Below are 9,892 nucleotides of genomic sequence, written 5' to 3'. Positions count from 1 at the left end.
GAATGGCTTTCACAGTACTGCTAGATAAGTACATAAATTAAAGTGCTGGAACATGTCTATCACGGTTTTGATTTGAAGGAGACACATGGGAGGGAAGCATTAAAGCTCTTGGTTAACATTAACAGGGGTAATGAACAGCATGGAACTCTTCTGGTGCTTGTTGTTGAGGTTGTCTTGCCTAGAAGCTGAATGTAGTGCTGGAGGAAGCAGTTCTATACCTGCTACTTTGGTTTGCCCAATCCTTAATTTTCACACCAGTGGTCCTGAAAGCAATCTAGACAGCTAAAAAGGGAATCCCTTACTCCAACAACATACTAGAAGTAATAATTAACCAGGTAAGAGGAACAAGAAACTTGTTTAATTCCTAATGGCACTAAGAAAGTCCATCTGGAAAGGCCAGTAAAAGCCGAATGCCTACACAATAGGAATGAAAGATGACACATTTTTGAGAGGCATTAGAGAATGATGTGGCCATTCGACTTGTGTCCCAACATGTGAACCCTAAGCTATTGGCTTTAGAGTAAGAAATCAAGAGGTCAGAAGCATGGTCAATTCGAATGGGAACCCAACTGTAAATTGAGGTAGAGTTCACAAGTCAATTTGAGCCCTAAAAAATATCTCATCCAGCAATTGTGAGACTAGAAAAGCCATGAGCCTGGGTCAGGACTACATAAAATTAAAGTCAACCAAATGAATTCTACCATTTAGATATAAACACATATTATATTAACAAGCACCCATGAATGACATCTACAGCATTGTGTTCATCTAAAATATCACCCAAGAGGGTAGAACACCAAGTCAATCCCTGAATTGGTAGACGGACGAAGGAAACCACAGAGAGAAGCCTTCATATATGTTCCAAGACTCTCAGGATAGAGCACAGAAGTGAAAGGCTTGGAGGTGACTGGCACCAATATTATGTGGAAGGAGCTATGCTTCTTGGATCTAATCAAAGAAGCTCTCATGATCCCATACAAAAACACCAACTTCATCATCTTCAGCCTTTTCTCTTCCCTTCCTCTGTTTTCCTTCTTGGTTTTCTATGAAATAGTCCTCCAAAGGACACTTGCTGAAACCATTGAAATTCTAACACTGCCTCCTGGTTACTCTTACCGGTGGAATTAACCTGTCCCAACCCATATAGCAAGAAGACTGACTGGGGGTTTTTTCCTTAAATTCGTTCAGCTGGGTCTCCTTTTTATGCTGCCCCTTCATCTCCTAGAGTTCTTTAACTCGGCTGTGACTGTCAATTTGGCATCAAAGCTACAACCAGGAGAGAAGCCAATGGCTCTGAGAGAGATGGTATGTGAACTCTTCCACAATGCAAAATTGAAGGGGCCTTTCATCACTTCTGTTTATGTTCTCCTCCTCTCCACCTGTGCTTTTCTTGGATTAGTATGGCTGTTTGTGAACTATTAGTTTATTTCACGGAGGTTTTGGGATGAAGAGTATATAGAAGTAAACAGGTTTTTTTTAATGTGTTGTTTAGTTTACTTTTTGGGGCGGCTGTTACAGCACTGCTAACAAGTACTTGGATTGGAGTGTGGAATGGAATATGAGCATTGTGCTTTCAATTTTGAAGGAGCCTTATGGGGCTGAAGCATTTGCAGTATCTTCACATTTTAGCAGAGGGAGTGAGAAGTGTGGACGTCTGTTGGTGCTTGTTATTTTAGCATGGGGACTTGGTTTAAGGTTGGCATGCCTCCAAGCCAGATGCAATGTTAGAGGGAGTGGAATCCTAATACAAGTTATGTTGCTTTGTATGGGGAATGTGGTCAAGTGGATGGTTTTCATGGTTTATTTCCACAACTGCAAGAAGAGGATTTTAAGGAAGGCCATTGCTGGAGAAGTAGGAGTAGAAGATAAACTGTGAATGTGGATTTTACTCATGAAACAGAAGCCGGAAAGAAGGTCGACAAGGCAGCAGGTTGAGAAGCCTAAAGCTCTTTATTTTGTTTTCAGTTGGATTTGAGAACTTCAAAACACAATTAAGCCTCTTGAGGATTCATTTGGATTTCAGAACTTCAAGACACAATTAAGCCTCTTGAGGAGTTAATAAGCTCTCTCTCTCTCTCTCTCATGTGTTTTTTCTTGTGTTTCTTGTTTCCATTTATGTTTGGATATCAAAATTTTAGGTTCTTTTACAAGATCCTCTTGTGTTTCTTGTTTCCATTTATGTTTGGATATCAAAATTTTAGGCTCTTTTACAAGATATACCCAAGTCATGAGGACATCAAAGTATGTCACATGGCAGAAAGTAAATACAGCAGACACAGTTGAGAGGGGGCACAACACAAGTTGCTTTCCCTAATTGCATCAAGTGTTTCCCCTGCTCTGCATCCAATACCTGCTGCTGAGGGAAGGCAATCCTTTGAGCACGGTACATCCCGTTTACCCCCAGCAGAGCAATTGCTCATTATACTTTGTAGCAGCTTCCTGCTGTAAACATACATACATGAAGAAACCTAAACCAGCAGAGCTTCTGGTTTGTTTATTCTTTTCACGTTTGAGGGCATTTCACAAATTGCAATCACCCTTTAAATGTACCGCATTCCTTGTATTCAGAACCTCAAAATCCAGTAAAGAATTGTAAAGCTAAGAGACGAAACACGTATGACAAATGTTTTTGAACCAGATAGGGAAAAAACCCCTATTTCTTGAATTTGGCATCTCAAACATACATCAAAGCTGTAATTGCAAATTCAAGAAACAAAGAAACATAAATATAATATTTATGAATTAAACAACTAGTTGCAAGAACTAAGCTGGCTATGAGTGGTCCCCAAATTTTCATAGTCCAGTACTAATCATAAGGAATGACATTAATCCCAAAAATCCAATAAGCATACTAACTCCGCCCCCACTGAGGACATATTTCAAACCTCAACTTATTCTATGGTTCATTGCTACTGCACCATTTCGATGAGGATGAAATCCAGCAACTCTACCATTAAATCCTGGTCAAGTGCTCTTTAAACTTCTTCTTCTTTTCTTTTTTTTTTTCATGTAGTTTTTGAATCAATCACCTTCTTTGCAAAAGATGGCAAACAGAAAGCTGCAGCGTGAATCTGAAAACAAAATCCAAAAAAAAAAAAAAAAAATTGTAAATCAATATAATACATGATTAACGCAGAAGTGAAGAAGACTTGGGGCAAGCAGAATCACACCTCTGAGTTGTAAAATTTCAAAGGTCGACTTGACTTGCAAGCACTCTCATTTGCATCAATGGGATTGACAGGATGCTTGAAATCAACAGCAGGTCCCTCAGTAGAGCACAGCATGAATCCAATCACCCCACTGAAACAAGATTGACAAGTAACATACACAAATCACTTATTAATAAAAGCAACTGACAACAACAAATACCCCTGTTATGATCCAGGGGACAACCTTTTTCTTTGATATGCCAAAATCACAAGGCAAAAAACAAAACTCTTCATTAGGTAAAAAGACACTGAAATGTGAAAAGCTCCCTTTTTAATTAAAAAACAAACAATTTATTTATTTTTACAGTATAAGCTGACTGGGAACAATACCATTCCATTACCCAAAGATCACCAAAACAACTTGGGTTTCAAGTCTCCTTAGAGCTCAAGGACACAGGTGTGAGCTATTGAAAAGATCTATTCAAATAAGGTTGTTACGAAAAATTACTCCTAATAGAGGAGAAATAGCAGAGCATTTGAGGTGTGGCCCAATTAGGAAGAACAGGGGAACCCTGTAGATGTGTTACTCTACATACCCCATAATGAATTTTCTATTTTTTATTTTTGAAAAGGTGACATTCACAGGCAAACACAAGATTGAGCCTCTAAAGCCCTATTATATATGTGTTTATAAGAGTGGGTTTGGCATTGTGCATGAACATCAAAATATATATGTGGATTGGCAACTGGCACAGTACCCACTAAGGCACTTCACTTAGATCGCATCGTATTAATATCTACGTAGAAAGAAAGGACATTGCATACCTTGGGTATGTAGGAACTGTTGTCCATGCATAGTTGACAGAGCCTTTGAATATCTGGCGGCAGTTTGTGACAATGTCTTCAATAATGTGCATATGAAGCCATATACTTTCTGCCTGAGTACACACAACTCCCCCTGGACGAAGAGCCCTTGCCACTGACGCAAAGAAAGGCTTCTCAAAAAGCTCCTGTGCAGGACCTGAGTCATGAAAAATTATTACTTGGGATTCCAAAGAAGATAACCCTTAGTTTCCATTACAAAATTTACAAGTGATTGTTGCATGGATAATCTTACCTATTGGGTCAGAAGAATCTACTATAACAGCATCATAAGTTCCTTCAGGTGCATTCTTCATAAATGCAACCCCTGCCATGTTGAGATAGCCCACCAAGAAATTAGTTCATAGGAGATGGGAAAACAAATTAGAAAAAATGAAGGCGCTGGATGATCATACCATCGCCAATATGGAGATTCACACGGGGATCATCATACCCAATTGCTACGTCAGGGAAAAATTTTTTAGAAACCTGGAAGATGAGAAACAAAATTCAGGTGATATATTAGGATTGATTTCCAGAATGATTAGGGGGTTGGGTCCATAAGAGCAATTCATTGTAGCCTATGTCAAATAAATCTGCAAAGTAAAATTCAGCTTCCTTTTTGGAAGCCAAATAAAAGTCCCTTCAGTATCCATAACAAAGGACATTTTACATAGGTACACATTCATGAGATTTAACACACAGTGGAGATCTGGAAATAGAAGAATATGGCATTCATTCAAAGTAAGGAAAACATTTATTATTACTCACATCGACAACCATCCCATCAATTTCACAGATATCTATCTGCTCAACAGAAGAATGTCGGGCCACTTCTCGCAGGACACCACCATCTCCTCCGCCAATGACCAAAACCTGGAAAAGAAGATAAAATGATTTGAGTATAATTATAATTAAATAGAATCATGTTTACTCATTCCCCACCAAAAGAAAAGGCATGAGCTTACAGAAAACCCACAGCATGAACTCTAATAGCATAACAATTAACAGTGTTATCTGTAAGTTTATTTTTTAGGTAACGAGTTATTTTCCTATTACATGGAATCAAACCTGGAACCTTCCCTATACCCAACCCAATCACTTGCTCCTTGAGCCAGTCCTCAAGGGGCCAACAGTGTTATCTGTAAGCAGGAGAAAAAACCTTCTTTGGGTTTGGAATTGAGCAAAGTGGCAGGTGAGTGATCATTTCTTGATATGCGCATTCATCCCTCTCTGTGAGTTGAATCACCCCATCCAAAACGAGAACCTTTCCATATGTTGCTGACTGCAACAAAAAAACCACAGCACAGCTTGGAATCAAACAAACAGAAGGCATAACTAGAAACAGGTGACAGTAAGAATATTGATATGTTCTCATAGAAACAAATACCTGAAAGACCATTACATTCTGGTAGTCAGATTTCTCCTGAAATAAGATCTTTTCTACCTTTAAGGAATGTGCCTCTCCTGCATTAACATCATATAACTTCATGTTTTATTGCTCTATAAGAATAGATAGATACAAACTTAATCATTATAATTAGACACGCATTCGTCCAATTAGATTGGCATATGAACCAATATGCTGGTTTAAATTATGACTATACTCTAAATCTCGAAAGAATAAGTCAAATCCCATGTCTATGAAGTTAAATGAGAGGAGCATAGAGACATAATCCAAGTCTAAACAAGATAGTTAACATCAAGTATATCCCACTAGCAAACAATGGTTTGAACATCCAATCTAGACAGATAAATAACACATGATTAAAATAATAATAATAATATTAATAATAAAAATCATGTTACACCAATTCACAAGAAACAGGTCGTGAACATATTCATTAAAAACCATATCTAAAATACATCCATACTTCAAAAAATATTGTACTCCAATGTTTTTATCATCATCATCATCATCATACTAAAATCCCCATCAACCTCCTAAAAAAAGTAGGAATTTGGTTCAGAAGCTATTGATCCACACAGAACACATCTTCTCAATGCTAAAGCACAGCTTACGCAGAACTTTTAATCAGAAGTGCCTAGTTCTTCTCACAAAAGAAATTCCACAATAGGTCCTCTTCCTATATAGTAAATGTATGCACCTTGCACTTCTCTCTCCACCCCTCTCTCTTGAGAGGCAAGCAAATAAAAAGAGGTATGCAGCACACAAGACTACAAGACCAGCACTAAAGTTATCTGCAAATGCTATGTATCAGTCCTTGAATAACAACTTAAGAGAGATACTTTACCAACAGACCCTGGAATAAACACTCTACTTGATATTAAGTTCTAAGTATGGCATTAGTGAAAAATTCTACAGAAGAAATCTCCCCTAAAAAGAGGAGTAGGAATGGTCTTCTCACTAGTACTCTGTTATCAATCAAAGGAGAGAATTCCAATATGTGAAATCAAATACACTGCTCCACCCATAATTTCAAGTTAAAGCAAACAAGATATTGGCATTCTCAAATGAAGAAACTGCAGCAGATATCGAGAGACAAGAGCCAGAAACAAAAATGAACCAAATTCGAAAAACAAATCAACCATAAGATAAGCCATCATGTTAAGTGCTCTATCTCTTTGCTGAGAAGGGAACGATAATAAGAAACTTTAGTTAACAAAAAAGCACTCCACTTTTTAATGATAAAAACCAAAATTATGCAAACATCAGATTCCAAGCTGTGTTTTTTTCGTTTCTTTTTCCTGTTTCCTCAGGATAAAAGAAAAACGCAATCCAAAAACTGAAACAAACAAAGCTAGTGAAAGACACAGCCCTTGATAAACCATATCAAAACCCCACATGAGAAACAAAAAAAGAATTAAAACGGAATCAAGCAAACCTGCATTTGGCCACCAGAGAACCCAAGAGCAAACAGAAAATTTCAGAAGTTCAAAAAACCCCCATCCCCTTTCCCCACAATTTCCACCAACCAACCCTCCCATAAACACAAATAAACAAAGAGAAACAACAAAAACACAAAAAGATTCAATGATTCACACAGAAACCCACCAGGCCACATTGGGCTAATCTCCGAAAACCACCCAGGAATCACAGAAGACATGCAACCGCTGACCCCATTCTCTTCGCCCTCTCTGGTATGTTCAGCCATGGTTTCAGGACAGTGAAAGAGCAAAATCTGAGTGACCCTTTATGTGAAAATCCCAGCCAACTATAAATAGGGACGAGGCAGAAAGAATCTGCTTAGGAAAGACGCGGCTCCGCCTTCCCCTCAAACACACAAGATATGCACCAAACCAAGCCTCCTCACCCTTTATATATATCATTTTTTTTAAAATAAAAAATACTTTAGGGTTTATCATACTATTTATTTTTATTTTTATTTACAAATTTAATATTTATATATATATTTGATTAAAGTACAATAAAAAATGATAGGGCTCTCAATTAGGGTTGGGATGCGGGTTTCATGATCAGACAACCCTCTCCATCAAAATATCTCTGTGTTTGTGCTTGTCTTCTATAGCCCATGCTAGTACCCTTGTTTTACACCATTGCCACTTTTTTCATTTTTTCCTTTTCCAAATTTGTTCTGGCATTTATTCCATTGGGTAGTGCAATCTAGGGTTTGCAGCATAAAGTGATAGAACCCCATCTTTCCATGTATAATATTCTTATTCGATGGGAAAGCTAAGTAAATTTTTTTTATACAAACCCTAATATCTTAATCTGAAAAGTGTAATATGATGAGATGGATAAATTAAATCAATTGTTGGGTAAGATCATGATAGAGGAAAAATAATTTAATATGGTACACACCACTATATATATGTGAGGTGAAAGAGCTTCTTAAATATTAGAATGAGAGTCTTGAATATAACTCCAACTTTTTCAAAGGATGTTTGAATAGATTTGACCTCCCACTTATATATATTTTGGAAAAAAAAAAAAAAGATATTGGTGGGTGCCAAGCATTAAGCCTTTGGCACCATACCATTTGTTGTGTTACATGTATGTATATTAAGTGGTAATATTTTTTTTTTTTTTTTAAAAAAAGAAAACAAAAATCTAAGTAAAGAAAGTAAAAATTTTAAAAATTTTCAAATTCTTCTTTATTGATAAAATGGGAAATGCACTTATTTAAAAATAATCATAATATATATATATATAAATAATTCAAATTTCATGCACTGTCAATAAATTATTATCTTAAAGAATTTTTAAAACATAATTTGATTGTTAAGAAGATAAAAATTAATTAAATATATTTTATCTAATACTTGTCATAATTTAATATACTTTATATTATTTATATTATGTAAATATAAATATGCAATTAAAAATATTTACATAATATTTTATATACATTCTTCTTAATTCAATATTTTGATCATATACATATTATTTCTATCTAAATTATAATTTTTATAACCAAATATTTTCGTTACATTTACATTTTTTTTTGTACACTCATCACATTCTGCATACTCTACTCATATTTTTCGGATCTTTATAATATCCTGGTCATAGGATACCTTGGTAAAGAAACTTGGTGTCCTGGGAATTTGATTCAATTTCAAAATGTGGGTCCATTTCAACCTTCTAACACATCACAACGCTCTAGGTGGTAGGGAATATTTAATTTTATACTATAATGTATTAATTTATTAATTTTTTTCCCTTTTCTCTTTCCCATGTTCTTACCAAAAAAATAATAAATAAATAAATAAATCTAATTATATTGCTATGATGACTTGTCAGTTTTTGACTCCTCTTTTTACATGTATTTGACAGACATTTTTTTATTCTCTTCAAAATTGAATCTTATTCTTATCCTAAAAGACTATGCAACGCACATCTTGGTACATGCTAATTTATTTCATAAAATAATTAAAATATCTATTTTTGAATTTTTGCAACATTAAATGAAATTTAAATATAAATTAATTTATAATATAATGCATCTAAAATAGAAAAAATTATAAAAAGAAAGATTATGCTTGTTTCCTATAAGTAAAAAAAAAAATATATAAAAAAAATGATTTTTTCATATTTGATTGTTTTATATAAAATATAAAAAAAAATTAAATATTATTAAAATTAATTAAATACTTATATATTTTTAAATTATTTAATATTTATATTGATGAATTAAAATAAATAAAATGTGTATAAAGTAAAAAAAATAATTTATTAATTTTTAATCTATTTATTTATTTATTTTTATTTTATATTTTTCTTCAAATTTTCTTGTTAAAAAAAAAACCATTTTAAATTCTAAAAATAAATGAAGTGGGTGGATTCCCCCTGGGTGCTCCATCAAGTACTCAATAATGTGAGATGAAGAGATGAGGAGGCTGTGTTTTTAACTTTTTACATTTACCCTCAAGTTAAAGCTTAAAAGTTTGGGTGGATTCTTGGTGTGGGGTTGGAGGAAGGAACAGTTGAGGTGACTTTTCGACAAAAAAGGAGGAGCCGTCCAAGTGGGAAAGAGGAGTGGCTGTTTGGCTGGTCTACCATGCACGATTCTCATTTCAATCATTTTTTAATTTTTTTTTATAAAGTCAATTTCTCTTTTGCTGACTGCCCTCCAACATGGAGTCCGTTCTTATTGCTTTTTCCTTTCCTTTTTGACTTCAGATTCTTTGGTTCTTGTTTTGTTTTCTAAATTTTCAAGTCAGAATTGTAATGAAAGAACCCACCAAATAGATGAGAAAAAAAAATCAATATTGGGTTTATATATGTACTTAGGGTTTTTTTTGTTTTTTTTTAATATCTTCGTAATTTTTGAATTTGAGATAAATTTGATAAGATTGTGGGATGAAATCAAATCTCTACTAATGCAATATCAATTCAAATGAATCGAAAAACATTAGAATACCATGGAAGGGAGATACACGAAGTATTAGATAAAAGT

General features: G+C 34.7%; 1 protein-coding gene across 1 annotated transcript; it reads right to left on the bottom strand.

Annotated features, from left to right (window-relative positions):
* Window positions 1–2,704: 2,704 nt before the first annotated feature.
* On the bottom strand, window positions 2,705–7,787 carry LOC100257112 (spermidine synthase-like). The gene is made up of 9 exons (XM_002263726.5): window positions 7,027–7,787; window positions 5,401–5,477; window positions 5,173–5,295; window positions 4,782–4,886; window positions 4,427–4,499; window positions 4,267–4,338; window positions 3,975–4,170; window positions 3,171–3,300; window positions 2,705–3,071 (listed from the first exon to the last, which is right to left on the bottom strand). The coding sequence occupies exons 1-9, from the start codon at window positions 7,124–7,126 to the stop codon at window positions 3,006–3,008; spliced, it is 942 nt and encodes a 313-aa protein (XP_002263762.1). The 5' UTR covers window positions 7,127–7,787; the 3' UTR covers window positions 2,705–3,005.
* Between the last annotated feature and the right edge of the window lie 2,105 nt (window positions 7,788–9,892).

The sequence above is a fragment of the Vitis vinifera genome, chromosome 1 (assembly GCF_030704535.1).
Source record: "Vitis vinifera cultivar Pinot Noir 40024 chromosome 1, ASM3070453v1".
Classification (NCBI taxonomy): domain Eukaryota; kingdom Viridiplantae; phylum Streptophyta; class Magnoliopsida; order Vitales; family Vitaceae; genus Vitis; species Vitis vinifera.
This window is presented reverse-complemented; position numbering and strand designations above follow the sequence as displayed.

What these genes read in the sequence shown, in the direction of transcription:
- LOC100257112 (XM_002263726.5), bottom strand. Translation starts at nt 7,126, where the DNA reads ATGGCTGAACATACCAGAGAGGGCGAAGAGAATGGGGTCAGCGGTTGC. An exon ending in CAATTCCAAACCCAAAGAAG is followed by an intron (nt 4,887 to 5,172) that starts GTTTTTTCTCCT and finishes CTTCTTTTCCAG; the next exon opens with GTTTTGGTCATTGGCGGAGG. An exon ending in AGATTCTTCTGACCCAATAG is followed by an intron (nt 4,171 to 4,266) that starts GTAAGATTATCC and finishes TTCATGACTCAG; the next exon opens with GTCCTGCACAGGAGCTTTTT.